We start from the raw sequence: 26,909 nt of genomic DNA on the forward strand, positions 1-26,909 counted from the left end.
ATCGAGGGTCCAACATCGAAAATCGAATCGAATCAAGGTCTGTGTGAATCGCTGCATGCCTAATATGCATATCTTTTAACAAACTTAAATGCTTCATCTGAAATTCTGTGATTGAGCATACTGGTATTGACCTGTTCTTTACACAATAAGGCCACTTACATAGCACTAAATTCCACGCCACATTGGCATGCTCTAAGCACATACAACATAATGGAAATTATTAACCTGGATAGCCCAAGTCGCTGGAAGGTTAATAGTAATATGACTTATCCCACCGGGTACCCATTTTCTGCTCTGTGAACAGAGGCAATTTTTAAGAAACTCTTAAGGTGAGACGACATGTGTCACGAGTGATTTGTTGTGGGGTCGGGCAAGTCACAGAAACTATCAAGAGTCAAGCTGCCAACCACAGACCCATGACCAGTGTTGCTTAAATTCAACTGATTTGTGACTTGGGCTCTATGCACAAGACCACAGTCTGATAAACATGATGAAAGTACTGTTAAATTCTCACACTTTGTAGGGGTGGCGGGGAAGCCTTGTGGGTATCATTAGTTTATCTAATCTGAAAACTCGGTTTGATTCCCCACATGGGTACAATGTGTGAAGCCTATATCTGGTGTCCCCCACTGTGATATTGTTGGAATATTGCTAAAAGTGGCATGAAACTAAACTCACTCACTCATACCATATCTTGTTTTCTTTTAAAGGATGCATGGAAGAAGCAGCAGCAGTGTTTTGTGTTGAACTTTGTCACATCACCGGGTCATAATGTCAGGTGAAAGTACGACGGAAAACATTCCTCTTCAGCCGAGTACATTATCAAAAGTGTTATCAGAGGAACTGTCCCTAGACTCTTACTTAGATGCACAGACTATAGAAAAAGATGTGCAGCTGGACGAGGACACCAGTGAACTAACCAATCTAGAAAAACTGCCCGACGTTGTTGATGATGCTATAACAGCAGCTGTGGAGGCAGCTGAGAATGTGTGCAGGCTGCTGAAATTGATGAAGTAGAAAGTATAAACTTGCAAGAGTCGGATCTGAATCTCCCAGATGAAGAACCTTTGAATATACCAGAGGATGAGTTAGGATTGCCTGATGATGATGTTGACGATGTTGATGATGAGGAGGATGGAGGAAGTGAAGCATCAGATGAAGAATCTGAAGAGGAGTCAGATGAAGAGGATGAAGAAGAAGAGGAGGAGGAGGAAGAAGAAGAAGAGGAAGAGGCTACTGAAATAGAGCCTCCACCTGATTTAACTAGCATCATTGATGGTCCTGAGCCAGTTGCCATGGATACGGACCTGGCAGCAGCTCTTCCAGATGAACTTAAGACTGTGCCGGAGGAGAGTGTCCCCAGCACCAGTCAAGTAAAGGAGAAGACCACAAAGAAGGGGAAAAAGAGGAAGAAGAAAATGAAAGGAGAAAAGAAAGCTAAAAAGGCGAAAAGGAAGTCTGGATTTAGGAGAAAAAATATCAGGTTTGACAATTTTTGATTTAAGATATCATATTTTCTGAATATGTTTTGCATGCTTATGTGTAAGAGAGAGATATGTTTGTCAGTTACCCTAAAGGTACTCCTGGTTCCTTATTTAACTCTGCCACGTTGAACAGTCTATGTACCTTAATGTTGGTAGCTGTAGCTTTTCATAAACGGCAGGGGGCTGTGGGGTAGCCTAGTGGTTATGGCGTTCGCTCATCACACCGAAGACCCGGGTTTGATTCCCCACATGGGCACATTGTGTGAAGCCCATTACTGGTGTCCCCGCTGTGATATTGCTGTAATATTGCTAAAAGCGGCGTGAAACTAAACTCACTCACTCACTCATAAGCGGCATACCACTGAAGATCCGGTTTAGAATTCGTCTTCAGCAGCTATGCTCGTCATAAGAGGAGACTAATGGCATCTGTGGTCAGGCTCAATGACTTGGTTAACACATGTGACCATATCACAATTGCGTAGATCAATGCTCGTGCAGTTGATCACTTGATTGTCTGGTCCAGACTCGATTATTACAGACCGCCGCCATATATCTGGAATATTGCTGAATGTGCTGTTAGACACCAAACCAATGAACCAATCATATGTGGTAACAAAATGTGACTGGATTGTCAGGCTGTGTGAAATTAGGGGAGTGGTGGGGTAGCCTAGTGGTTAAAGCGTTTGCTCGTCATGCCGAAGACCCTGGTTCGATTCCCCACATGGGTACAATGTGTGAATCCCATTTTTGGTGTCCCCTGACGTGATATTGCTGGAATACTGCTAAACGCGGTGTACAACCTCACTCACTCACTCGACCACCTCCGTGGTGTAGTGGTTAGAGCGTCCGCCCAGAGAGTGGAAGGTCGCGGGTTCAATCCCCAACCGCGTCATACCAAAAGACGTTAAAATATGGTACTTGTTGGTCCCTGCCTGGCTCGGCATTAATGGGTACAACAAGGACTGGTCGGCTCGGAGTCAGTTTAATGTGTCTGAGTGGGGTATTCATGCTTCACTGCGGTATGGTATCTCAGTGGGCTAGCACTATAAAACCAGCTTCAGTCTGGGCTAGTACAAGCAGCCACACATACACACGCATGCACGTCGTCATATGAGCTTAAATATTCTCAAGCATGACGTCACCCTCACTCAAACCCACTTCACTCACTCACTCACTCACTCACTCACTCACTCACTCACTATGATTTTAGTTGATCTTTACCATCATACCACAATGGAGGGGATTATTTATCGTGTTTTCATGTCAGTGGTTTTCCTGGTCTGTTCAGACTTCTGATATTTAGCTGGAATATTGTTGACTATATTGTGAACCACATTCACCTAGTCTCTGTAGAGGTTCAATTTGTCAGAACTCATGCTCACACCATTTTTCTGTGATACTGCTCAGGTCCATTATCAAAGAAGATGAGCTGGATGCAGAGACCCTGGCTGCCCAGAACGAGGAGTTTGAGAGGAAGAAGCGTCTCCAGGAGATCCAGAAGACCTTACTTGCCAAGGCCCAGGGTCAGAAGGCCGAGGAGAAGGAGAAAGACAAGGACTGCCAACTCAAGTCTTTACTACAAGGTATCTATGGTAACACTACATGTCTCTGCTACAAGGGAACTTTAGTAATGCTACATTCCCAACTACATGGTTACTATGGTAACAACATACGTCTCAGCTATAAGGTAACTTTAGTAATGCTACATTCCCAACTACATGGTTACTATGGTAACAACATACGTTTCAGCTACAAGGTAACTTTAGTAATGCTACATTCCCAACTACATGGTTACTATGGTAACAACACAGGTCTCAGCTACAAGGTAACTTTAGTAATGCTACATTCCCAACTACATGGTTACTATGGTAACAACATACGTCTCAGCTACAAGGTAACTTTAGTAATGCTACATTCCCAACTACATGGTTACTATGGTAACAACACAGGTCTCAGCTACAAGGTAACTTTAGTAATGCTACATTCCCAACTACATGGTTACTATGGTAACAACATACGTCTCAGCTACAAGGTAACTTTAGTAATGCTACATTCCCAACTACATGGTTACTATGGTAACAACACAGGTCTCAGCTACAAGGTAACTTTAGTAATGCTACATTCCCAACTACATGGTTACTGTGGTAACAACGCAGGTCTCACCTACAAGGTAAATTTAGTAATGTTACATTCCCAAATACGTGGTTACTATGGTAACTGTAGTAATGCTACATGTCCTTATTGCATGCTATGCCTGACCACACTTCTTGATTGTCACTTGCAGCTGCAGAGGAGGAAGCCACCAAGAATGACGATGTTGTGATCCTGGATGAGGAAGACAAGAAGTCGGAGCCAGAGAAGGAGAAAGGTAACTACCAACAATCTGTTGATCATGTTTTTTGACATGTGTAGTTACCAAATTATGATTGTTATTATTTGTTTCACTTCTGAACAGGCATAAGACATGTTATTTCGATGAAAGGTTGAGGCGGTAATATTGTCCCCCGCCATCGATGCTTGTCATTAGAGGCAACTGAGTGAATCAAGTGGGATGGAGCAGTTATTGGAGCATGTGGTGAGGTGCTAGACAGTATTATTGTAGATGTGATTGACATCAGCTCTGATGAAGACTGTATGTTACACTTGTGTGATATGAGAGTATTATTGTAGATGTGATTGACATCAGCTCGGATGAAGACTGTATGTTACACTTGTGTGATATGAGAGTATTATTGTAGATGTGATTGACATCAGCTCGGATGAAGACTGTATTATTGTAGATGTGAGATTGACATCAGCTCGGATGAAGACTGTATGTTACACTTGTGTGATATGAGTATTATTGTAGATGTGATTGACATCAGCTCAGCTCGGATGAAGACTGTATGATGAAGACTGTATGTTACACTTGTGTTATATGAGAGTATTATTGTAGATGTGATTGACATCAGCTTGAAGACTGTTACACTTGTGTGATATGAGAGTATTATTGTAGATGTGATTGACATCAGCTCGGATGAAGACTGTATGTTACACTTGTGTGATATGAGAGTATTATTGTAGATGTGATTGACATCAGCTCGGATGAAGACTGTATGTTACACTTGTGTGATATGAGAGTATTATTGTAGATGTGATTGACATCAGCTCGGATGAAGACTGTATGTTACACTTGTGTGATATGAGAGTATTATTGTAGATGTGATTGACATCAGCTCGGATGAAGACTGTATGTTACACTTGTGTGATATGAGAGTATTATTGTAGATGTGATTGACATCAGCTCGGATGAAGACTGTATGTTACACTTGTGTGATATGAGAGTATTATTGTAGATGTGATTGACATCAGCTCGGATGAAGACTGTATGTTACACTTGTGTTATATGAGAGTATTATTGTCCCCTGCTGGAACGGGGGACTATGTATTCAGCGGTGTCCGTACGTATGTACGTCCCGATTCTTGTTAACGCGATATCTTGCATGACCTTGACCTTATTTTCAAGGTCACCATGACAATTTGACCACTTTGCAAACTCTTGTTAACGCGATATATCATGAAATGTTGTACCCAATGTCTTCAAATTTGGTGACAGCCTACATTGGGGGATAACGCAGACACCAGTCGATTTGGGTGACCTTGACCTTATTTTCAAGGTCACCACGACACTTTGACCACTTTGCAAACTCTTGTTAGCGCGATATCTCATGAACTGTTGTACCCAATGTCTTGAAATTTGGTGACAGCCTACATTAGGGGATTACGCAGACACCAGTTTATTTTGGTGACCTTGACCTTATCTTCAAGGTCACCACGACACTGACCACTTTTCAAACTGTTGTTAACGTCATATCTCATGCACTGTTGTACCCAGTGTCTTCAAATTTGATGACAGCCTACATTTGGGGATTATGCAGACACCAGTTTATTTTGGTGACCTTGACCTTATCTTCAAGGTCACCATGACACTTTGCACGCTTTTAACTCTTTGTTAACGCGATATTTCATGGACTGTTATACCCAATGTCTTCAAATTTGGTGACAGTTTACATTGGGGTATTATGCAGACACCAGTTTATTTGGGTGACCTTGATCTGATCTTCAAGGTCACCACGATACTTTGACCGCTTTTTAAAGGCGATATCTCAGAAAACATTGCACCCAATGTTTTCAAGTATGTTGACAGCCTACATTGGGTGATTATGCAGACACCAGTCATTTCAGGCATCTTGTATGTGACCCAAAAATAAAGAGTAGTAAATATAGATATTCCATTCTTTAGCGGCGGGGGACATTGCCATATCAGTAGCAAACACTTGTTGTAGATGTGATTGACATCAGCTAGTATGAAGACTGTATGTTACTCTTGTGTTATATGAGAGTATTATTGTAGATGTGATCGACATCACTTCGGGATGAAGACTGTACGTTACACTTGTGTTATATGAGAGTATTATTGTAGATGTGATCGACATCAGCTCGGATGAAGACTGCATGGTTGTTGAGGACAAGGAGGAAGAGGGCGAGGCTGAGGAGGAGGACATGAACAATGGTGGAGGACACATCGATGACGAACTCAACCGTGCAGACGAACAGGGTCGTGTTCAGGTCAACATTGGACATCCCAGCACTGACCCTGACATCTTCCTCTCACTGAAGATTGCCAAAAACATCAAGCCCCATCAGGTTTGTGAGACATGAGTGAGTGAGTGACTGAGTATGGATATATGTCACTTTTAGCAATATTCCAGCATTCTCACCACAGGAACATAAAAAATGGGCTTCACACATTGTACCCATATGGGGAATCAAACCCGGATCTTCAGAATGACAATCAAATGCTTTTACCATTCGGCTACCCCCGCTGCCCCTTATGAAAATATAGAAAATAATGATCTTTGTATTTGAAACCAAGAGCTGCCGTGACACTCACTGTTTGTATGTTCAGATCGGCGGTGTTCGGTTCCTGTACGACAATCTGGTGGAGTCACTAGATCGGTACAACAGCAGCAGTGGGTTCGGCTGCATCCTTGCTCACAGCATGGGGCTCGGCAAAACCATCCAGATGATTGGATTCATTGACATCTTCCTGCGCAACACCAGTGCTAAGACTGCCCTGTGCATAGTGCCTATCAACACTCTGCAGAACTGGATGAGTGAGTTCAATCACTGGGTCCCCATAGAGCCGACGCCAGACTTCCCCGGTATGGTGGCAAGACCGTACAAAGTCTACTTGATGAATGACAACTATAAGACAATGGTAGCAAGAGCTAAACTGCTTGGTAAGGCGATAATTTGTTAAACGGTTTAGTTGCGATAACTCAGGGTACAAATAGGGGTGGGGATGTCACAAATTAGTAGTCAGTGTAATTTTCAGGCCTTCATTCACGTCGTAAACAAGTGTTATGCTTCATATTAAATCGTTAAAAATGTTGCAGACCGAAATAAACTGCAATATAGTCTCTATGCACATCATAAGTCTGTTAGTGTTAGGAAAGAAATGGAGTCTGGTTCTACTTAGGTTTGATTGTTGTTTCGTTTTTGGCAAATAGTAAACACTGACTGATTTATTTGGTTGTTTCATGAGATCCTTTAATATAGAATTTCAGCTCAATTAAAATGAACACTATAATGTTAACTTACCCTAAGCAGATTTTTCATGTTAATCTTTTATGACAAACATTTTACTCACCCTTCATTTACAGTATTTCTTAACTATTTTACGCTAAGCAGCGTGTCAAATCAGGGCGCTTTGGATATAGTTGGGTTGACTTTCAACTCACCTTGCTAAGACTGTTGCTATAGACTCAAACATTTACCATATATTGCTTTGCTGTGAACAGTGCCATGGTAGTCAAGACGATGGAAACTTGGGTAATTTAAACACTAGTAGTTGAGGATGTTGAGTTAGGAAAGACCGTTTTTGCCTCCATGTGTTTTATGTCTTTTCTAAACTGATAAAAATCCTGCTCACCAGCACAATGTGTCTGTTTCTCTGGAAATGTCTACCATCAGATCTTAAAACCTCCCTATCACTGTCAGTCCAAGCTGAAAACTCAACTCTTCAAGAAGTATCTATGAACATCAACTTTCTTGTTCATATAAACTGTATATGTGTCTTATGTGCTTAGAGCATGTCCATGAGTAATGTGGATGAGGTGCTATAAACGTACTCTTATTATTATAAATTTCTTGCTGAGAAAGTTTCTCAAACCAGGAAGTGGACTGGATGACAGTGCACTCATTACATGTGTGTTGTGTCTAGGTGAGTGGTCTGAAACCGGGGGAGTGCTACTGATGGGATACGAGATGTATCGTCTCCTCTCCTCGAGGAGATCCATTCCCGCGAAACCAAAGAAATCCAGGAAAACCACGAACTCCTCACAGTCACAAGAGCCAGAAGTGATCGATGTTGACGAGGAGGATAAAAATAAGTTATTAATGACAGGTATGTAACCATAGTAATGGGAAATATGGTAACCATAACATTCTGTTCTTGTCTTATTGGTGTGGCATCTTTTGTATGTTTGAAAAGCACACAGATACCCTACATGCTGGGGATGTGTTTGAGTGATTGTTTTGGGGTATCATGTACAGGTGATCAAAACTTTCAGCACCTCCTACTTGTTGTAATTGTTGCTGGTGATGTTCTTTTTAACCAGATTGGGTTTTGCATATGATGTTTACACTTTATAGAGAACCTTGATGTGTATTTGAGATATACAGAACCTTGATGTGTGTTCTGACATACAGACGTACATACAGACCCTTGATGTGTGTTCAGACATACAGAACCTTGATGTGTGTTTGAGACATACAGAACCTAGATGTGTGTTCAGACATACAGATCCTTGATGTGTGTTCAGACATACAGAACCTAGATGTGTGTTCAGACATACAGATCCTTGATGTGTGTTCAGACATACAGACCCTTGATGTATTCAGACATACAGAACCTTGATGTGTGTTTGAGACATACAGACCCTTGATGTGTGTTCAGACATACAGACCCTTGATGTCTGTTCAGACATACAGACCCTAATGTGTGTTCAGACATACAGAACCTTGATGTGTGTTCAGACATACAGACCCTTGATGTGTGTTCAGACTTACAGACCCTTGATGTGTGTTCAGACATACAGTACCTTGATGTGTGTTTAGACATACAGACCCTTGATGTGTGTTCAGACATACAGACCCTTGATGTGTGCACAGACATACAGTACCTTGATGTGTGTTTGAGACATACAGACCCTTGATGTGTGTTCAGACATACAGACCCTTGATGTGTGTTCAGACATTCAGACCCTTGATGTGTGTTCAGACATACAGACCCTTGATATGTGTTCTGACATACAGACCCTTGATGTGTGTTCAGACATACAGTACCTTGATGTGTGTTCAGACATACAGACCCTTGGTGTGTGTTCTGACATACAGACCCTTAATATGTGTTCAGACATACAGAACCTTGATGTGTTTAGACATACAGACCCTTGATATGTGTTCAGACATACAGACCCTTGATGTGTTCAGACATACAGTACCTTGATGTGTGTTTGAGACATACATACCCTTGATGTGTGTTCAGACATACAGACCCTTGATGTGTGTTCAGACATACAGTACCTTGATGTGTGTTCAGACATACAGACCCTTGATGTGTGCACAGACATACAGTACCTTGATGTGTGTTTGAAACATACAGACCCTTGATGTGTATTCAGACATACAGACCCTTGATGTGTGTTCAGACATACAGACCCTTGATGTGTGTTCAGACTTACAGACCCTTGATGTGTGTTCTGACATACAGACCCTTGATGTGTGTTCAGACATACAGTACCTTGATGTGTGTTCTGACATACAGACCCTTGATGTGTGTTCAGACATACAGACCCTTGATGTGTGTTCAGACATACAGACCCTTGATGTGTTCAGACATACAGTACCCTGATGTGTGTTCAGACTTAAAGACCCTTGGTGTGTGTTCAGACATACAGTACCTTGGTGTGTGTTCAGACATACAGACCCTTGATGTGTGTTCAGACATACAGTACCGTGATGTGTGTTCAGACTTACAGACCCTTGATGTGTTCAGACATACAGTACCTTGATGTGTGTTCAGACATACAGTACCTTGATGTGTGTTCAGACATACAGACCCTTAATGTGTGTTCAGACATACAGACCCTTGAAGTGTGTTCAGACATACAGACCCTTGAAGTGTGTTCAGACATACAGACCCTTGATGTGTGTTCAGACATACAGACCCTTGATGTGTGTTCAGACATACAGTACCTTGATGTGTGTTCAGACATACAGACCCTTGATGTGTGTTCAGACATACAGACCCTTGGTGTGTGTTCAGACTTACAGACCCTTGATGTGTGTTCAGACATACAGACCCTTGATGTGTGTTCAGACATACAGACCCTGATGTGTGTTCAGACATACAGACCCTTGATGTGTGTTCAGACATACAGACCCTTGATGTGTGTTCAGACTTACAGACCCTTGATGTGTGTTCAGACATTCAGAACATTGATCTATGTTTCAAACATACAGAAAATTGATCTATGTTTCAGACATACAGAACATTGATCTATGTTTCAGATATGTTTTCGTCGCTGGTAAACCCAGGTCCCGATACAGTGGTATGTGATGAAGGACATCGGATCAAGAACAGTCACACAGGAATCTCTCACTCTCTAAAGAACATCCGCACAAGGTAAGATCAAGCAGTGCTGGATCTCATCTTGACACTGCTGAGGATGATTAAGTGGAATAACGCTTCAGTATTTGAACATGCCAGTTGTCTGCATTCTTTTGTATCAGTACATTGTACCAGTACATCAGTACCTTTGAATTCCATGTAAGAGTAAGTCCAACCTATGCTGCTGTAAGTGATGACTTTGTGGATTGGATGATCAGATTCAGTGGCTTGATGGCTTGTCATTGTATCCAGACAGAGTGAATGTCAGTGGATAGATTGTCAGTTCCAGACTCTATTATTATAATGCTGCCTTGGCATAGCCTGAATATTTTTATGTGCATCATGTGCAACAAATATTCTTGATCATGATGATAATATTTGTATCATGGCACCAAATGTTTTGTGAATTATTACCTCTATGTTGACTCACCACCCCTTCTGTGTTCAGACGGAGAGTGGTGTTGACGGGGTACCCGCTGCAGAACAATCTGATGGAATACTGGTGCATGGTGGACTTTGTCAGGCCTAACTTCCTGGGCACCAAGACCGAGTTCTCCAACATGTTTGAGCGGCCGATTATGAATGGCCAGTGTTCCGACAGTACACTGAGTGACATCAAGCTGATGAGGCATCGAGCTTATGTGCTGCACAGCTTGCTGGGGGGATTTGTACAGAGGTGAGACCATCTACCTTGTTACAGAACACAGCTACCACGTCACAGTGCAAATCTGCAGTTTACTCATGTCATGTTAGAGAACATACCTACCATGTTACAGTACACTTCTACCATGTTACAGTACACTTCTACCATGTTACAGTACACTTCTACCATGTTACAGTACACTTCTACCATGTTACAGTACACTTCTACCATGTTACAGTACACTTCTACCATGTTACAGTACACTTCTACCATGTTACAGTACACTTCTACCATGTTACAGTACACTTCTACCATGTTACAGTTCACTTCTACCATGTTACAGTACATTACACTTCTACCATGTTACAGTACACTTCTACCATGTTACAGTACACTTCTACCATGTTACAGTACACTTCTACCATGTTACAGTACACATCTAACATGTTACAGTACACTTCTACCATGTTACAGTACACTTCTACCATGTTACAGTACACTTCTACCATGTTACATTACACTTCTACCATGTTACAGTTCACATCTACCATGTTACAGTACACTTCTACCATGTTACAGTTTTCATCTACCATGTTACAGTACACTTCTACCATGTTACAGTTCACATCTACCATGTTACATTACACTTCTACCATGTTACAGTTTTCATCTACCATGTTACAGTACACTTCTACCATGTTACAGTACACTTCTACCATGTTACATTACACTTCTACCATGTTACAGTTCACATCTACCATGTTACATTACACTTCTACCATGTTACAGTTTTCATCTACCATGTTACAGTACACTTCTACCATGTTACAGTTCACATCTACCATGTTACATTACACTTCTACCATGTTACATTACACTTCTACCATGTTACATTACACTTCTACCATGTTACATTACACTTCTACCATGTTACAGTACACTTCTACCATGTTACAGTACACTTCTACCATGTTACATTACACTTCTACCATGTTACAGTTCACATCTACCATGTTACAGTACACTTCTACCATGTTACAGTACACTTCTACCATACACTTCTACCATGTTACAGTTCACATCTACCATGTTACATTACACTTCTACCATGTTACAGTTCACATCTACCATGTTACATTACACTTCTACCATGTTACAGTTCACATCTACAGTTGCTTCTGTTGTTACAGTACACTTCTACCATGTTACAGTTACACTTCTACCATGTTACAGTACACTTCTACCATGTTACAGTACACTTCACCATGTTACAGTACACTTCTATCTACCATGTTACAGTACACATCTACCATGTTACATTACACCATCTACCATGTTTCTACCATGTTACAGTTCACATCTACGATGTTACAGTACACATCTACCATGTTACATTACACTTCTACCATGTTACATTACACGTCTACCATGTTACAGTACACATCTACCTTGTTACAGTACACATCTACCATGTTACAGTACACATCTACCATGTTACATTACACATCTACCATGTTACATTACGCTTCTACCATGTTACAGTACACATCTACATTGTTACAGTACACATCTACCTTGTTACAGTACACTTCTACCATGTTACAGTACACTTCTACCATGTGGCAGAAGATATCTACCACGTTACAAAACACATTATACCACACTACAGAACCCATCTACCGGGTGTCAGCACACATCAACCATATTACAGTGCACTTCTACCATGTTACACAAATTCATACAATTTTGAAGACAGATGATTCATCCCTCTGAAGACGAGCATAAAAAGGCTTTTCTAAAGTTGTAATGTTGCTGCAGGTTTGGTCTGTATTTCCTTGTTCCTGTTTCAGGCGTGGACACACAGTATTACAGCACGCACTGCCGCCAAAGTATGAACATGTGTTCCTCATCAAAATGTCTCCCTTACAACGTAAGCTTTACAACGAGTTCATGAACACCATCCAGGACTCAAGTGGTGATGGCCCCTTCGCCACCATGAACGCTCTCAAGGCCTTCGCCGTCTGCTGTAAGGTGGGTTGTGTCCAGGATTGCAAATGCTGCTGCTTTTGCTTGTTCATATAGAAATCTCTGAATTCCTTTTAATCTAGGATATATCTAATATGGTTTGTTTGTTGTTTAATGCCACACTCAGCAATATTCCTGCTATATTGCGGCAGTTCGTCAATACTTGAGTACCAAATAATCCTGTGATCAACATGGCATATTTCGCAAACAGCTCTAAAGTTGTGTGATACTAACAAAAGTTTAGACAGTTTCATTGTCACTGGATAGGAGCCTTCATATTTTATTTGTTTGTTCTTTGTTTGTTTGCATATTCCAATATTCCATCTATTAGACAGCGGTCTGAAAAATAATCGAGTCTGGACCAGACAATCGAGTAATCAACAACATAAGCACCGATCTACACAATTGGGATTTAATGACATGTGCCAACCAAGTCGGTGAGTCTGACCACCCAATCCTGTTAGTTGCCTCTTTTGACAAGCATGGGCTGCTGACGACCAATTCTAACCCAGATGTTCCTGGGTACCTAATCTGGTGCTTGAGCACAGTTTTGATACTGAATTCTCTCTCCCCAGATCTGGAATCACCCGGACATTCTCTACAAGCTGGTTAGTCATCAGAAGAACGAAGCTGCTCCAGAGAGTGACCTTGACATTGACCCAGATGGAGGAGGGGCTAAAAGAAGAAGGCCAATCAAAGAGCATCCGATTCTGAAAAGAATGTCATCAGCTATGATTGGGTAACTCATTATTGTCTATTCTAGGACAGAGTCAAATTGTGTGGCAACAGTGTTATATGACAGTGTAATGTTATCAATTTTAGTAACATTTTTTGCGGAATTTATGTTGACTTTCAAGGGGTTTTATATGCAACACAAAATATGCTTTTAATCAGTGTTTGGTTCAAATATGTCTGTTCCCTCTCTTCGTATAATAGGCCTGAAGCGAAATCCAGCCTTGTGGCTGTGTTGAAGTGTAGGGTTACATGTGCTATAGCTTCACAATTTCACACAGAAGACTCGGTTTGAATGTAACTGATTGTTGTCAATATCCATGTGCAATATTTACCTACATCCATCTTTGCTGAGTTATTTACCCAGGTGAGCTCCAACTGTTGACAATGTCCTGAGTTGAGTCCATGTTATGTTTTGTAGGCCCATGACTTGATGAAGGATTACAGGCCAGGATTGATCGAGAATGGAGGCAAGATGGCCATCCTGTTCTCCATGATTGAGCAGACACTTGCAATGGGGGAAAAGATACTGATCTTCAGGTACATCTCACAATCACTGTTTGTTTCAAATGGATGAATAATGAAATTATTAAGAATATCTCTATTTAGAGTACTTGAAGTTTTTCTATTATAGTTATCTATTATTAGATGTCTTCTATGTTTCCAGTTGAAGAAAGTGAGGTGCATAGTGAAATCACTCACCATTTTAACACTGGTGTATGAAATTATGATCAGTAGTCTATAACATATATATAGGTTATCACGCGAGTGTGTTTTGGGATGGCTATTATCCTGCATTAGGAATAATCATTGTATTTAGCAAGCCTTGGCGAGCTAAATACATAGTGTTTATTCCTAATGCAGGATATTAACCATTCCAAAACAAACGAGTGTGATAACCTATTTATCATACAATGTCATTCTTGCTTTATAATTTTAAAAATGCGATTTCAAATGCCACAAATCATGAAACTAAACTTCGTGGAATGTCTATGATGTCACAAATATGAGTGTAGTAATACGTTACGTCACAAGCCCGGTGACATAACTTTCTCCTCATCACTCATCTGACTGCATTAGGTCATCTAGTTCCCAATCCGTTTTTATGTTAAAGCACGTATTGTTGTCAACAAATCTCGCATGGAACTTCAGAAACCTTCAATTAACCTTTTGAACAACAAATATACTTTTATGTTCGCGTGAGATTGTGCACCTGGATTCCTGTGCCGTTCTCTCGCTAACACTGACAGTTGGTCAAGGAGCTGATATTGGTTTCTTCGTAAGCCTATGAATTTCTATCTTCGCTTTGTAATCGACTCCATCTATCATAACCAGGCATGAATTTTCTGGGATCAAAGCTCTGACAGTACCGTAACCACGGCCGTCAATCAGGTCACTACCACCGACCCTTGACGCCATGTTTGTTTACACTGTGAAAGTAGTCCCCAGAATTTACATATGACCTCTCCAATTTGCATCGATATTCGTATATGACCCCAACGGATACCGAAAATATCCGCTAGCTTTATCCTGCCGAGAACACTATCCATTGTATGATAAAAAAAAATGTTTCATCTTCATCTGGAAAAATGTTCATCTGTAGTGAAATATGAAAATTTCTGTAGGTTAGTGTACAAGTTTTGAGTAAACAGATAAAGTGGATAACATTTTCATATTTGAAAGGGTCAAACATGCACTGACATTCCACTGGTGCATTCCCTGTACAATATTGCACAATGGGAATAAATTTTCTTGCTTGAGATTACCAATGTATGTTGACTTAATTTTAAGAGATTTGATGTCCTACAAATTTAGATCTTGGCACCTCTATGATTCAGTGTTACTGATGATAGGGTGCTATGATAAAAGGGGAATTCTCTGTAATGACAAATCGATTATTTTCTGTAAACAGGGCAGTCATAATTTAAGGCATTGTATTGATTGTGTTGTGTGGTTATTGTTACAGTCAGAGTCTGTTCACGCTGAACCTGATCGAGGACCTGTTGTCCCAGGTGGATGTGCCACACCCTGACATGCAGGAAAAGTGGGCCCGGAACAAGTCCTACTTCCGTCAGTAGCTTGTCCATCTTTTTGTACTGTAGCTCACCTGAACATGTTCTTCTTCCTTCAATAGTTTTCTATCATTTTGTACTGTAGCTCACCTGCACATGTTCTGCTTCCATCATTTGTTTTCCATCATTTTGTACTGTAGCTCACCTGAACATGTTCTGCTTCCATCATTTGTTTTCCATCATTTTGTACTGTAGCTCACCTTAACTTGTTCTACTTCCTTCAATGATTTTCCATCAATTTGTACTGTAGCTCACTTGCACATGTTCTGCTTCCATCATTTGTTTTCCATCATTTTGTACTGTAGCTCACCTGAACATGTTCTACTTCCTTCAATGGTTTTCCATCATTTTGTACTGTAGCTCCGACTCAAGATACTTAAATCGCAGGTTGAGATGATTTGGCTGGTTATTGATGTACAAACTGTTGAATGGTTTACATTGTGATCCAAGGTTTGGACGGGAGTACGCCGGGTACGGAGAGAGAGAAGCTGATCAACCAGTTCAACGACCCCGAGAACAAACGATGCTGGGTGTTCCTCCTCTCTACAAGGTAGGACTCAGATCTAGCAACAACTATGAAGTTTTGTGGATCAAAGGAGATAACTCACACCATTGTCAAGCCGAAACCTTAAACATTACATTCATTGTAATTAAGAAGTGATAGTGCAACAGAGTTATCTCCCTTGTTCATCATACCAATTTCTAAATTCTTTTAAGAAGATATAGGGATGTCTTATGTGAAGTTAAAAATGTGAAAGGTGTCAAAATCAGAAAGTCCTCCATTAAAAAGGATCTGACATTGTATGACTTTCTGTGGCGCTATCATGCCGCTATGTCGCTATACAGTTCCATACAGGGAATATTAGATGGAAATCAAGTTTAAGTGTGATGTCTAGATTCCTGGTTAGATGATCAAACTGTATTATTTTCATCTCACTGTACTATAACTCCCCACATTTTGAATCCACTAGTAATCTTTGTCCTGACTGTAGTTGTTACATGTAACATTGCGCCTTTGTATCTGCAGGGCTGGTTGCTTGGGGATTAATTTAATTGGTGCCAACCGAGTTGTGGTGTTAGATGCGTCTTGGAACCCATGCCATGATTGTCAGGCGGTGTGTCGAGTCTATCGGTTTGGTCAGGACAAGAACTCGTATATCTACCGGCTGGTAACAGACAACAGTCTAGAAAAGAAGATCTACGACAGACAGGTCACAAAACAGGGCATTTCAGGTGAGTCAAAGATATACGTAGCTTGTACACATGTTCAAAAGATTAACAGTTTCACATATACTTGTTATGACCAGAAATGAAATTCAAATGCTATGTTTCAGATTAATGAATATATGGTTTATTTAGTTCCATTCAACCGTCACTTTCAATGCTGAAAGCTGATCCAGGGTTTATAGGTGCTTCTCGGGGCATGAAGCAAGTTGTAACAAGTGTGAAAAGTGGATGTTTTGTTTCCAGGGAATATTTGAAGTGTTGTCAATTGTAAACCATTCTTGTATATGCTTTTGAACATTCCTGAATGAATTTTGACAACAGTACTCTTAAGAATTGACAAAAAATGGAATTTGAATGTAATATATATGTGAGTAATCAATCTGATGAGACTTGACTCAAATGTGGTGTTAATGTGTGCAGATCGTGTTGTGGATGAGATGAACCCAGAGAACCACTTCACACACAGCCAGGTTGGGAACCTCCTGCACTATCAGGTCAGTACACTGTGCCATCCTCCTCTGTTATGGGCCAGGGTAGGTAGGGTAGTCAAGTTAGGGGACCTGAAGGGGATATGCCCCAGTATCCAGTGTTTCTTCCTTCCAGGGAGGGGGAGGCCTCAAGGGGATGTGTCCAAGTATCCAGTGTTTCTTCCTTCCAGGGGGGTCGAGGGCTGGGGTCAGGCACTGGGAGCCTGAGGGGATATGCCCTAGTATCCAGTGTTTCTTCCTTCCTGGGGGGTCAAGGGGCTGGGGTGGGGCATTGGGGGCCTGAAGGGGATATGTCCCAGTATCCAGTGTTTCTTCCTTCCTGTAGGGGTGAGGGGCTGGGGAAGTAAGGAGCCTCAAGGGGATATGTCCCAGTATCTAGTGTTTCTTCCTTCCTGTGGGGGTTGAGGGGCTGGGGTGGGGATGGGGAGCCCAGTATCTAGTGTTTCTTCCTTCCTGTGGGGGGTGAGGGGCTGGGGTGGGGCGTTGGGAGCCTAAAGGGGATATGTCCCAGTATCCAGTTTTTCTTCCTTCCTGTGGGGGTCCAGGGGCTGGGGTGGGGTGCTTGGAGCCTGAAGGGGATATGTCCCAGTATCCAATGTTTCTTCCTACCTGTGGGGGGAGGGCTAGGGTTGGGCCTGGGAGCCTGAAGGGATGTCCCAGTATCCAATGTTTCTTCCTACCTGTGGGGGTCAGGGAGGGCTGGGGTGGGGCGCTGGGAGCCTGAAGGGGATGTCCCAGTATCCAATGTTTCTTCCTACCTGTCCAGGGAGGGGTGGGGCCTGGGAGCCTGAAGGGATGTCCCAGTATCCAGTGTTTCTTCCTACCTGTGGGGTCGAGGGCTGGGGTGGGGCATTGGGAGCCTGAAGGGATGTCCCAGTATCCAGTGTTTCTTCCTACCTGTGGGGGGTGAGGGCTGGGGTGGGCGTTGGGAGCCTGAAGGGGATATGTCCCAGTATCCAATGTTTCTTCCTTCCTGTGGGGGTGAGGGGCTGGGGTGGGCGCTGGGAGCCTGAAGGGATGTCCCAGTATCCAATGTTTCTTCCTACCTGTGGGGGTGAGGGCTGGGGTGGGCGTTGGGAGCCTGAAGGGATGTCCCAGTATCCAATGTTTCTTCCTACCTGTGGGGGTGAGGGCTGGGGTGGGGCGTTGGGAGCCTGAAGGGATGTCCCAGTATCCAATGTTTCTTCCTACCTGTGGGGGGTCAGGGCTGGGGTGGTGCGTTGGGAGCCTGAAGGGGATATGTCCCAGTATCCAATGTTTCTTCCTTCCTGTGGGGGTGAGGGCTGGGGTGGGGCGTTGGGAGCCCAGTGTCAGTGTTTCTTCCTTCCTGTGGGGGTTGAGGGCTGGGGTGGGGCATTGGGAGCCCAGTGTCTAGTGTTTCTTTCTTCCTGTGGGGGTGAGGGGCTGGGGTGGGAGTGTTTGCTGGGAGCCTGAAGGGGATATGTCCCAGTATCCAGTTTTTCTTCCTTCCTGTGGGGTGAGGGGCTGGGGAGGCCTGGAGCCTAAAGGGGATATGTCCCAGTATCCAGTTTTTCTTCCTTCCTGTGGGGGTGAGGGGCTGGGGTGGGGCTTGGGAGCCTGAAGGGATATGCCCATTATCCAGTGTTTCTTCCTTCCTGTGGGGGTGAGAGGCTGGGGTGGGGGCGCTGGGAGCCTGAAGGGATATGTCCCAGTATCCAGTGTTTCTTCCTTCCTGTTGGGTTGAGGGGCTGGGGTGGGGCGTTGGGGAGCCTGAAGGGGATATGTCCCAGTATCCAGTGTTTCTTCCTTCCTGTAGGGGTGAGGGGCTGGGGTGGAGCGTTGGGAGCCTGAAGGGGATATGTCCCAGTATCCAGTGGTTCTTCCTACCTGTCCAAGGCTGGTGTGGGGAGTTGGGAGCCTGAAGGGATATGTCCCAGTATCCAATGTTTCTTCCTACCTGTGGGGGTCGAGGGCTGGGGTGGGGTATTGGGAGCCCAGTGTCCAGTCTCTCTTCCTTCCTGTGGGGGTCAAGGGCTGGTGTGGGGCTGGGAGCCTGAAGGGGATATGTCCCAGTATCCAGTGGTTTCTCCCTACCTGTGGGGGTCAAGGGCTGGGGTGGGCGCTTGGGAGCCTGAGAGGGGATATGTCCCAGTATCCAGTGGTTCTCCCCTACCTGTGGGGGTCAAGGGCTGGGGTGGAGCGTTGGGAGCCTGAAGGGGATATGTCCCAGTATCCAGTGTTTCTTCCTTTCTGTAGGGGTGAGGGGGCTGGGGTGGGCTGTTAGGAGCCCAGTATCCAGTGTTTCTTCCTTTCTGTAGGGGTGAGGGCTGGGGGGTGGGGCTGGGAGCCCAGTATCCAGTGTTTCTTCCTTTCTGTAGGGGTGGAGGGCTGGGGTGGGGCCTGGGGAGCCCAGTATCCAGTGTTTCTTCCTACCTGTGGGGGTCGAGGGCTGGGGTGGGGCGTTGGGAGCCAAGTGTCCAGTGTTTCTTCATACCTGTGGAGAGACCTGAGGGGTTATGTCTCAAGTATAATTTGTTTATTCCTCCCTCTTGTGGGGACCTAAGAAATAATATGCCATTCAGAACCATTTTAAAAAATGCTTTAGTCTGATGATGATTAGGCTGGACTCATTGCATCCCTATCTTGGCTCAGAACCAGCATCACCTTCTCCATTTCCTCACCCTGTTTCCCCTCACAGACAGGTGAGAGGAGTTTGACTGACAGGTAGTTTCATAGGACCAAAGCTATAGTAGAGGATGGGTCCAAGGTACTTATTGAATAGAATATATGATGTCAGTGTATGACTGCAATGTTTGAATATCGTGTAATTCATTTTGTATCTTCTACACAGGACAAGGAGTTACCCAATGTAGACTTCAGCAAGGCTAAGGAGACATACAAGGACACTGTGATAGGAAAAGTGTTGGCTAATCATGGCCACTGGGTGTCCAAGGTGAGTGTTGGTTTCTTTCCTCCTCCTAAAATATACATCATGTCATGTTGAAGTAGACTATGACCTGCACTCCTCCCATATCAACTGAAAATATTGTTTTGAAACTGATATAAATACCTGATTCACTCACTCACACAGAACGTTAAAATAATCTCTATGATACAATACACTGAGCCCTGGATATGCTGCTGTCATTGCATACAAGGTCCTGATGCCAGCATTCTAGGAAAGAGCATTATACCGATATACATGGCTGATGATCAACACATTACATAATATTAGCGAATGGAATATAATTATCTCACATTTAACTTGACTTGAATGTGGTTGTATGTAGTCATGTAAGCCAGCAGTGAGTGAGTGAGTGAGTTTAGTTTTATGCCACACTCAGCAATATTCCACCTATATGGTGGAGGTCTGTAAATAATTAAGTCTGGACTAGACAATCAAGTGATCAACAACATAAGCATCGATCTACTCAATTGGGATATGATGTCATGTGTCAACCAAGTCAGCGAGCCTGACACCTGATCCCATAGTCGCCTCTTACGAGTCAGCCATAGTATTGGTGATGATGATAGTAACTAGATGTTATATATAGGAACAAAATGTCATGCTATTCCTTTTTGGGTGATGGCCTTGTGGTTAAAACGTTCGCTCATCATGTCGAAGACCCAGCCGGGTTCAATTCCCCACATGGGTACAATAAGTGAAGCCCATTTCTGGTGTCCCCTGCTGTGATATTGCTGGAATATTGCTATATTGCTCACTCACTATTCCTTTTTGGTCCGGTGGCCAAAATGCTTGCATGTATTGATTCATGAGAGTGAGTTACGAAGCAAGACGGACGGTCCAACAAAACTAATGTGTACACCTGTACCCATGCTAGGTTGTGACGATGAACAGACACTGTCGTTCGTCGACACTTTGTTTCGGTTCTGGAGGTGTAATGAGATGTATTTGTTTCAGGAACCATTCTCTCATGAGTCACTGCTGATTGACAAGAAGGAGTTGCGGTTGACGAAGAGGGAGAAGCAGATGGCGAAGGAGGCATACGCTCGAGACAAGAAGATGAACATCTCCTACACACGACCATCATATGCAGCATTCTACCCTCATGGTCCCTCAAACACACCCATGTCATCGATGTAAGCATCATGTTCTGTGTCAGGGAAGGCATTCCAGAGTATCATACAGTGTTCACGAATGGTGTTTCAAAGTAACAGGACATTGGGTCCTGTAAGTTTCAGATGTCTGTCTGACCCTCTGAAAAATCAAAGCACCCATAGAATAAAATTAAACACACATTTCAGATTTAACATTTCTTATAATTGACATTGAAATTATTAACACACATAAGATTTATAAACAGCAAACAAGTGTCACATGTCACATATAACAACTTCATTCAAAGTCATTGTGAAATATACAGTCAGACACTGGGGCTGGCGGGTTGTAGACTTCTATCGGACCGTTGACGAATCTGCCGGATTTGTCAGAGGGTCAGACGCTATTTATGAACACTGATCATACAGGCAGGATGGTAGAAATCACGAGAAAACAGTTTTCTCCATATACAAATCATATTGGCGATTTTACCAACACTGCTCCAGATAATTATTTTTACCGCTTGTCATGCTGAAGACCTGTTCAGATTTGGGGGTATAATGTGTGAAGCCTATTTCTGGTGTCCTTCATTGTGATTTTGCTGGAATATTACTAAAAGCTATATAAAAAAACACCCACACATTTTGACCTCAGGAGTATGTATGCCTGAAGTTAGCTGAAGAGGAGTACCGGGGTAGAATTTGTCTGCTGGAGATCAGCATCGCTATGTCTCAAAATTACATGGGTATTTATATCCATGACTGCTTTACCGAAGTGACATTACTATACTGCAGTAGGATTTGTCTTCCTGTGACAGTGAGTCACTGAAATCTCTGTACTGTCAAACAAAGACACATTATATTGCAGTAATTTCAAAAGATCTGTCTGCTGTTCATTCACTACAGCTTGTAGAAATCGAACTACCACTTTTCCGTGTTTTAATAAAAAAATCCACTTTATATCTTATTTGTTCTTTTATTCTCAGAATGGGGTTTCATTATTTCTGATTATCAAAAAGCACATATCACCTCTTCAGTTAACTATTGTCTGCACAATATTTGTGACTGTTGACATCTGTTTAATGAACCAGCTTTTATTAATTTATATCATGTTTATTAAGTGAAGAACAAGAAATATCCCAACTCGTGATGTTTGTGGGTCATTATTTGAACAAAGTCTACATGATTTTAATTCCAGTTTCTTTGCTCTGACCTTGTAAGGCAACGATAGCACTGATAGTCTCCTTTGCCTTACACAACATGAAGAAAAGTTTACGATGTCCTACAACCACATTTGTCCTACAACTACATTTGTCTTGAACCGCTGCTCCCCATGTGACTTTGGCAAGATTTTAGAGCTGTACATGTTCACTGTCCATATGCGGAAGTATATTCATGTAGAGAGATGCGTTAACAAAAAAGATTCACTTTTACTGTAGGAGATCCATAATGCATTGCAAATGGGGAATTAATTCTGAGACACAAGCAATTTTAGCAGATGTTTATATTGAAGCAACGGCAATGTTTGAGAAGTGCTTTCCAAATTTGAAATAGCGTCATACAGGCCTTTATACTCCTCTACATTATACGCTATTAATTTCAAATTTAATCATATCTGCATGTTTTTTAGCCGGACATACACCAATACACTCCTTATCTGGAGCACTGTACTAAAATATGTTCGTTTCTAACCCAGGTACTGATTTCTGTTCTATACGCTCAATGATGGAAGTGTCCCTGGAATGTTTGCCCTATTGTCTAATGTCACAAATATCCAGGGGTCTAGTAAAATATCAGGTTCTTCTGGAGGTATCATTGCATTTGTATACTGTTGGCTAGTAAATATTTTGGGTTAAGTTTTAACCCAGGTATTAATCTCATTACAGGCTCTGGGGACGATAGGGTAGGTTAGTGGTAAAAGCGTTTGCCAAAAACCCAGGGCCTAGATTTTCGAAGCTTTCTTAGCACTAAGATAGTAGTAAGTCTATGTTAATGTATGGCACTTACGACTATCTTAGCACTAAGAGAGCTTCGAAAATCTAGGCCCAGGTTTCTAGTCATTGTTTGCTCCCTCCTCTCTCTCCTCTCTCTCTTCCTCTCCCTCCCTCCCTCCCTCTCCCTCTCTCTCCCTCCCTCCTTCCTCTCTCTCTCCCTCCCTCCCTCCCTCCCTCCTCTCTCCCTCCCTCCCTCACTCTCACTCACTCACTCACCTACTTATTTTCTTTCCTGTCCATCATTGTGGTCTCTAATATTGCAGGGGAGCGTATATATACGACGTGTGGGGCCGTCCCGCCCAGTTGCCAGTGTGAAGCCGATGATCTCAACTCCAGTACCGATGAGGTTGAAGGCAGATGGCAAAGCGCCGATTGGCACCATCGTGCGGCCAGGGGTCACTGTTCACCAGGTCATCACCACGACAGGTACAAACTCTCAACTTGGTATATTCTGGATCGAATCTAATCAAATCATGGATTCACTGAAGGTCATGTAAAAGCTTTCAAACTTTAAACATTATTGAATCTAAATCACCTGGTTTAGCACAGGCCCAGAGTTTGAAATTACCATAGTAACCATGTAAACTCAAACTTAGCCCTTTACAATTAGGTAGATGGCAACTCTGTAGATCATTATCTAAACTAATCCTGCTCTTACTGTTTATCACTCAAAAACTTCAATCACTCGCTTTAATTCCACTGAACTATTTCCATAGACCAAGGACTAAGGCTGAAAAGGTTTTCAGAATCAGCTGTACCTCATTATATTAGCTTGACTGGTATTTGAATGATAGGGATTGGGACAAGTGTTGAAAATTCGCCATCCCCCTTTTATAAATGAATCAGTCCACACTGGCATGTGCCTAGTAAGGCATCTTCGTTATAACATGGCTGTAGTAACATCATGTTTTATTGCTGCTGCAGATATTGTGTTGCCTGGCAACAACACAAACACACAAGCTGGTATGCCTAGGAGGATCCCAGCAGGTCAGCAAGTGCTTGTTATAAAGACGTTGAAGGGTGTATACATTAGAACCAGTGATGGCAAGCTGTTCGCAGTGCGCTCCAAGACTCCAGGCAATTTAACAGGAGGCAGTAGCGTAACTGGCGTCGCAACTACCACGACAACAGGTGTCATTACCCTTACCACTTCCAAATCCACAGGTGAGACATTGAGTAAACGACCATTATTGCATTTAGTGTAAATGACAGGTGAGACAATTGGTAAAATAATCCATTTGGTTTGTTATGATGATAATAACAGGTGAGAAATTGAGGAAGATGACCTATGTTAAGGATGAGAGGTGGCACCTACAGTTTGTTTGTGTGTCCAGTGTATTTATAGTGTGACTGTGATTTGTTTATGATAGGCATCAGAGAAGGTGGTTGTATGTAATAGTGTGATATTGTTTCTGATAGATTAAATAGAGTATGATATTATACTCCCAAATGGAGCTGACATTACTGATCCCAGCAGTGTAAGAGCACAAGTCACTGCTATGGTTGATAATTCTTTGTTGAACATCAACATTGGTAATCTAATGAGTGTATGTAACTAATATGTGGTCATCTGTTGTTTATTTGTTATTTATGTGTGAAGCCCATTTCTGTTGTCCCCTGCTGTGATATAGCTGGAATATGGTTAAAAGCGGCGTAAAACTGAACTCCCTCACTCACTCACTCACTTATTTGTTGTTTAATGCTGCACTCAGCAATATAAATATGGTATATGTGTGGATGTAAATGATACTTGGTGGTGATTGTTTGCTTGTTGTCTGCCACACTCAGCAATATCCCAGCTATATGGCGGAGTGGTAGTCTATTGAGGGTATGTAGATGATATGTTGGGTGATTAATGAACTCATCTAATTTGATATGGTTGTCCTGCAGGTTCTCTAGGAGGAAAGGCAAAGTCAACATGCACTACAATTGTCATTCCAAAAACCAAGAACCTCAATTCAAACACTCCTGCAAGTATCAAAATAGTGCGCCCCAACATCTCCCTCAAGTCCGGAACGCCCCCAACCAGTGTGATCATGCCCCGCGGTCATGCTGCAGGGGCTAGTGGCCAGGGGACATCAATGCTGGCGTCCATCTACTCTCAGACTCAGGCCGTCAACAAGATTCTCAACAAGTCCCAGCAACCTGGGAGTTCCAAGTCAGAACCTTCATCAGGACCCGACAGGTCCAGCTTGAGTGAGATTGGAGACTCTAGTCGAGATATGTCAGCCTCGAGTTCTCCTGGACAAACATCAGACTCTCAGCCTATGTCCGGGAGTTCCTCACCTGCAGGAAGCAGCGACAAGGACTTGAGACTCCCGGAATTTGGTGTGTTAGGTGTCCAGAACTCTGGTAGGTGGAGCAAGGCCGGCACAGTGGTGCAGTCATCACCATCTTCTTCCAACTCATCAGCTGTTGTATCAATGTCATCTATCGCTTCTCAGTCTGGTAGCTCTACTACAGCACTCTCCCCAGCCTCTGGCCAGCCCTCCAAGCCCAGTCCATCTGCCACATCCTCGGTACTACCTGTTGACCAGCCCGTTACCAAGACTACTGGGTCAGCTGCTCCCTCACCACCTACCCTCAGCCAGCCTGCACAGAACCCACCCTCCATCAAACCTAGTGCTCCTCCAGTTCATCCTTCAGTCTCTACACCGTCTGCCCCTACTCACCCTGTTCCTCCTCAACCTGTTCAAACACAAGCTGCTGCTGCTGCTCCTGCTCCACAACCTCCCCACTCTACTCAAACTTCTTCACCCCCAAGTACACTCCTAGACTTAGACTCCCTGAAACCCTCATCCACCCCGATCACCCAGCCCCACCCCTCGCAGCCTGGACCCCAGCCCCAGTCATCACCCTATCCCCAGCATCAGCCTACACTCCCCCGCCCCTCTATGATGTCAAACAACTCACAGTCTTCCAACTTCTCCATGTCCAACCTAGCAAGCCCATCATCCCACCAAATGCACTCGCAATACGGCGGCCAGAGCAATATGACAGAGCCCTCACGTCCAGAACAGTCACAGATGCACTCACAGTCCACCATGCAGACTCACAATCAGGCACAGAATCAATCTTCAAATCAATATGCCCAATCACAGCCCTCAACACATCCTCAGTACACGTCTCAGGTCCAGCCACAGAGCCAATCACAGTCCTCCAGACAGAACCCTATGGCCCAGTCACAGTACCCGACACCGACCCCTCAGTCTCACTCCTCCCAGCCGTCGGTGCCGTCAGGGTCCATGTTTGGTAACCCACTGGCCCACCTGACTGCCCAGTTCGGGTCAAACCAGCAAGCGAGCGGGGTATCTATGTCACCCTACCTACCCAAGCCAGTGTACCCAGGCCACTCCACCACCTCACAAGAGTCCTCCTCACAGCTACCAAGTAAGTTTCAACTCCAAGTGTAGAATGTTCACTGTTTGCCCTGCCACAAGGTGTCTGTGATGTTGTTCTGAGTTTATTGTAGTCATCAGGGTTTTGAATGGTGTGGGAATCTTAAATA

At 43.2% G+C, this 26,909-nt stretch overlaps 1 protein-coding gene across 1 annotated transcript in view; it reads left to right on the forward strand.

The window, feature by feature from the left end:
* LOC124265143 (helicase ARIP4-like) overlaps positions 1 to 26,909 on the forward strand; it is a 40,612-nt gene that overhangs the window by 4,795 nt on the left and 8,908 nt on the right. Inside the window, 21 exon segments of the mRNA XM_046699933.1 lie at positions 711 to 1,483; positions 2,892 to 3,067; positions 3,769 to 3,852; positions 5,947 to 6,170; positions 6,433 to 6,766; positions 7,750 to 7,932; positions 10,101 to 10,215; positions 10,649 to 10,876; positions 12,694 to 12,874; positions 13,444 to 13,543; positions 13,546 to 13,607; positions 14,022 to 14,140; positions 15,567 to 15,670; positions 16,123 to 16,222; positions 16,700 to 16,905; positions 17,320 to 17,393; positions 20,200 to 20,301; positions 21,271 to 21,449; positions 23,670 to 23,827; positions 24,326 to 24,565; positions 25,292 to 26,791. Of these exon segments, the coding sequence (XP_046555889.1) occupies positions 1,296 to 1,483; positions 2,892 to 3,067; positions 3,769 to 3,852; positions 5,947 to 6,170; positions 6,433 to 6,766; positions 7,750 to 7,932; positions 10,101 to 10,215; positions 10,649 to 10,876; positions 12,694 to 12,874; positions 13,444 to 13,543; positions 13,546 to 13,607; positions 14,022 to 14,140; positions 15,567 to 15,670; positions 16,123 to 16,222; positions 16,700 to 16,905; positions 17,320 to 17,393; positions 20,200 to 20,301; positions 21,271 to 21,449; positions 23,670 to 23,827; positions 24,326 to 24,565; positions 25,292 to 26,791 (4,657 nt within the window). The 5' untranslated portion in view covers positions 711 to 1,295.

The sequence above is a fragment of the Haliotis rubra genome, unplaced genomic scaffold (assembly GCF_003918875.1).
Source record: "Haliotis rubra isolate DU_JTF1 unplaced genomic scaffold, ASM391887v1 Scf963, whole genome shotgun sequence".
NCBI classification, from domain to species: domain Eukaryota; kingdom Metazoa; phylum Mollusca; class Gastropoda; order Lepetellida; family Haliotidae; genus Haliotis; species Haliotis rubra.